Here is a 4628-nt window from a genome sequence, read left to right as displayed (position 1 = left end):
CGCCGTCGTAGATCTTAAGCTCCCTAACAACGTGAAATAGCCAAGTTTTTGGTTTTATGAAGAACGTCAGCACTTGAGGATAAATTTTCATTTTCTCGCCTAAAATGAAGTGCCGTTCCGACTGGTCTCATCTTTGAGGAATTACTACACCCTTGTCATATTAAAAACGCAAATTTATATTTTGAGATGACGTTCTCGTTGCCGTCGCTATTGTCGTTGCTTAAGCTCCCTAATAAGGCGCTCCAAGCGACCGGGCGACCGTTAGGCAGCAGCCTTGCCTCCCTTGGGAGAGTCAGTACGCCCACTGTTGTACTGAGCTATCTCAGTGTCACTGGAAATACGATAATTTTGGAAGGAAAAAATAAGGGTTGACTCAAGAAATTAGTGCATGGAGATAGAGGCTCATGTCGGTGAGCTACCGGCGCTGATCTTTCCAACTATCGTTTCATTCTTTTCCACAGTTCAAATATATGCAACTCTGTATAAAATTCTAAAAAATTCCGTTTCACAGTATCTCAGGAAAAATTGGACGATCAGAAATCTGAGATGATCTGCAATTTTTGCACGCATAAAGAACTACGCTTACACGTAGCCTCATGGTGACAATTGTGTGTTTTTGGTGGACAGAGAAAACGTCTCGGTCGTTCGCAGGTTACAATGGTATTTCTCAAAGTAAAAAAATAAACAGAAGAGGCCAATGTAGGCTGCTTAACAGGCATAGAGGAAAGAAAATAATTATGAACACACAAATGGATGATCATTGTATTTCATTAATAGCAAAAAAAGGTTAACCTTAATTTTAGTTTCTTGATTCGTTCCCGGTTCCGAAAGAATCGAGGCCTCTAAGGATTAAAATGAACGACCTTTCCCGGTAGTTTTTTTTATCTCTTACTGTTACAATAGGTTTGAATATTTTTGCACGTGATCGGCATTTGCCGTCTTGTTTTCACATAACTCATACGTTGTGCTAGAATGGATCCTAAATCAGTTTTTCTTGTTTCACACAAAATGAAATGAGTATACTTTTATGAATGTGACACTGTACTGGTGAAAACATACTATTAAACTAGTTTTAAAAACTTATACACAGTACCGTTAACAGTTTACCGGTTCACAATTCTTGTTTTTCATTTATATGTGAACAAGCCTCCGAGAAGGAGCCGAAAGCTCGTACGCTTCAACTTTCTATAAATACTGTGTAAAACTAGTTTAATGATATGAGTATGTTTCACTTATTTTATCTGCGTCAAACATGGGTCAGACGCACGCTGACGACAATAAATGCAATGAAGGGTTCCCGAATATATTACCCTAATTTCAACTGAGAACTCCACCGAATTCCTTTTTGCAGTTTTACTTTTACCAATCAAATACGTTTTATCTGGACAATTTATTTCATCAGTTGCTTAAATCATGGTCAGGTAAGTGGGATCACTACCATCTTTCGTCAATATTCCGCACTCTGAAATATACATTCCTTTCACAAATATACACGCACGCGTGTGCGAATGTTTTCGATTCTGAGCACACCTGCGGCACAAGGAAAAAGACTCGCACTCCTAATTTGCGTGCTACACTACAGTACCATGACTAATCTTACCCTCTCCCTCTGTTTAGGAGAATTCCTGGGAAGAAGATTGTTACGTCAGGCTGCGTGTAGTTCAATTGCTTGATTATGTCTTGACTCCTCGAGTGCCTTCTTGCAAGGGAGTCCTTTAATCACTGCTTTCCTAAACTCTTCCATTCTTATGGCATAAATCAATGGATTTGCAATTGCACACGCGTAATAGAGTCCATGGACGATGTAGTTAATAGTGACTCCACTCTCAGTTTGGGATTCTCTGTTCCAAATATGCATAGGCTTGATGGCTGCATATAAGGCCCACGGTAGAGTCGTCACCACGGATACAACAGTTACTATAAAAAGTGTTATTGATAATTTGGTGTCAGAATCAGCAGCCGTGCCATAAGGCACTGGAGGAGGATGTTTGTGAACTTTAACTATGATAATTATGTAAGACAACGCGACTATCAGAAGAGCGATAACGATATGTGATGCCCAGGCGTAAAAAAATTTAACCGGCATAAAGACAAAAAGTACAGAGTCCACACATGAGATCAAGAAAGACGAAAGCCAACCAAAAATAATAGCTTTGAAATACACTCTTTTCCCAAGCGAACAATGACTAAACGGATAAACTGTTGCATGAAGGCGTTCTAAGGAGATTAAAGAGAGATTAGTCAACGACGATATGGTAAATATGCTCAAAAATGTTACACTACTCAATTTTTGCCAGATGAAACCAGGTTGGAGGTCCGATTTACGATTCATGTAGAATAATTCCAAGGGTCCTGAAACTGCTCCCGACAGTAAATCCGCTACGGTCAGATTTATAATCAGGTAAGTCGTTCGCTTGCACAAATGGTGGTTTCTTGCAAAGACGGTGATCGTGTAAGCGTTCATTATTAAAATGACGGTAAATTCGATGACGAAAATCGCATCGATCCAAACAAAGCCAAGCTGTTTAATAGAGAGATCGTTTGTCGTGTTGTTGGCCATCCTTCTTGGTCGTTATCAAGCCGCTTGCTGTAGCCGCTCCTCGAGACTACTCTAGCTTGGTCGTTTAACTGTTTTATTCGTCCTCTTCTGTTCGGCACCTGTGAAACAATAGCCATTATAATCCTCCACAATGCTTTCGCTTAGTCTTATCGCACCTTTCAATTCAACAAAAGTGTTTCAATCTGATTATTGAGAAAGGTATTTGCATAATCTTTTAATGGCTTGTAGGTAATAAATACCTGAAATACAATCCACCCATTTGCGATGTAAGCGTTTTAAGTTCTTGTATAGCTAAGTTTTTTTTTTGTTTGGTTGGCTTTTTTTTTTTTTTTTTTTGCAATTGTCAGCGAAAAATTCATTTCCGACTGACTTTGGGGCCGATTACATGAGTCGGGCTGGCCCGGTTACGCGGGCTGCCTCGCTTAGCCGAGATCCCGGTACGTCTGAGAAAAACACCAAAAATCAAGTTTGCGATTACATGGAAAAACCCCAGCCCGGTTAGCCGAGATCCCGTCATCGCTAACCGGGCTGAGATTTTTCCATGTAATCGCGTTCACCGGGACAGCCCGGTTAGCCGGGCCAGCGACTTCTAAACATTTTACAACACTTTAGTGCAAAATGGCCTCAGGAATAGTCGGTTTTTTTGTGTTCAAATAAAGGGTGTATAAGATAACAAACCTTAAGGCTTTTTTAAATTGTAGAATAGTGATTTTTAATAACAATATAGCGAGACAAACGTCTCTCCACTTCGTCTAGTTGTTCTTATCTTTTTTCACGCGACATCTTCTAAAGTCCAGGCCGGGCTGGCTCAGCTCATGTAATACTGGGCTGAAATTCTTCCCGGCAAACTTGACCAGCCCGGCTGACCGGCCGGCTCATGTAATCGGCCCATTACATCTGCTTTTTCTCATATTTTACATGATTTTAGTATTCATTATGTATTCAAGCTGGCAGATGTCAGGATATTATCAACTGGTTAATACTTTATCGTGCTTGTAAATAACCAGCAAGTAGAAAATCAATGCAAGTCACGCATTTTGTGTCATCGATACGTTTTGCTTTAACGAGCTGCACATTTTGACCAAACAACAATTTAGTCAATATGTTAGAATGCTTATAAAAACTTCTTTTTTCTAAAGATAAAATAAATTAAATATTTTCCTCCATTATAATAGAATTCAGACAATTGCTCCCATGCGCAATTGTTTTTATACACAAGATTTCCTTCGGAAAAACATGGAGTAAAGTTTATAGAAACAAATTCGTAGGATTACTGAATGGTCATCTTGAATCTTTGAAGCTAACTGAGCTCAGTTGACAATTCCACGAGGTACACGGATCAGTCCTTTGCTCGGTTTTTCGTGTCTGTTAAGGGCACTTATATACTGATTAATATTCAATGCACGAATTGTAAACTACGTTTTACCCCGCACATTATTTTCTCGGTTGCAGTTTCGCTGTTATTCATGATTTCATCATGTCGTTTTTAACTCGCTTTCCGATATTCACCCGCCTGTTTCCGAGCCAGAACAAACTGAGAATCGTCAACAAAGCATTCACGATCCAACATCTACCGTCGCTTAATCTGTAATTATCAATACATGTAGCATTTATAATATTTCCTTAAAAGTGGGCAATTTCTCGTAAAAAGCGTCAAGAAATAGGGCAGACAAGTAATTACCTTCAATATTTCCGGTAGTTTGATTAAAGTATAGTTAAGTCTCAACGTTCTCCAAATTTTGGTGAATCGTGCTTTATGTCGTTGAATCTGCGCTTGACTGCAGTTTCCACATTAAAGGGACCGTGTCACGTGATTTTTATGGCATTTTTCTCGGAAATCGTTTGTTGGGCCCTGTTTACAAGGAGGGAGGGTGACCCTAGCACTCAAATAGGGTTACCCTAGCGCCAGGGTAACCCTAGCTGCCTTGTAAGCACGTCGATGAAAAAAAGAAAAAATGTGTAAGTGCTAGGGTAACCCTCTTGCCAGGGTGACCCAAGCACTAGGGTTACCCTAGCTAGGGTACTAGCAGTAGGGTTACCCTACCTGCTTGTAAGCAGGGCCTAAAAT

At 40.0% G+C, this 4628-nt stretch overlaps 1 protein-coding gene across 1 annotated transcript; it reads right to left on the bottom strand.

Annotated features, from left to right (window-relative positions):
• Positions 1-750: 750 nt before the first annotated feature.
• Positions 751-4378, bottom strand: LOC138019207 (G-protein coupled receptor 39-like). The gene is made up of 2 exons (XM_068865916.1): positions 4242-4378; positions 751-2658 (listed from the first exon to the last, which is right to left on the bottom strand). Exon 2 carries the CDS (start codon positions 2558-2560, stop codon positions 1646-1648), a length of 915 nt encoding a protein of 304 aa, XP_068722017.1. The 5' UTR covers positions 2561-2658; positions 4242-4378; the 3' UTR covers positions 751-1645.
• Positions 4379-4628: the final 250 nt, after the last annotated feature.

Source organism: Montipora capricornis, chromosome 10 (genome assembly GCF_036669925.1).
Source record: "Montipora capricornis isolate CH-2021 chromosome 10, ASM3666992v2, whole genome shotgun sequence".
NCBI lineage: Eukaryota > Metazoa > Cnidaria > Anthozoa > Scleractinia > Acroporidae > Montipora > Montipora capricornis.
Note: the sequence above shows the minus strand (reverse complement) of the source record. Positions and strands in the feature narration are given on the sequence as shown.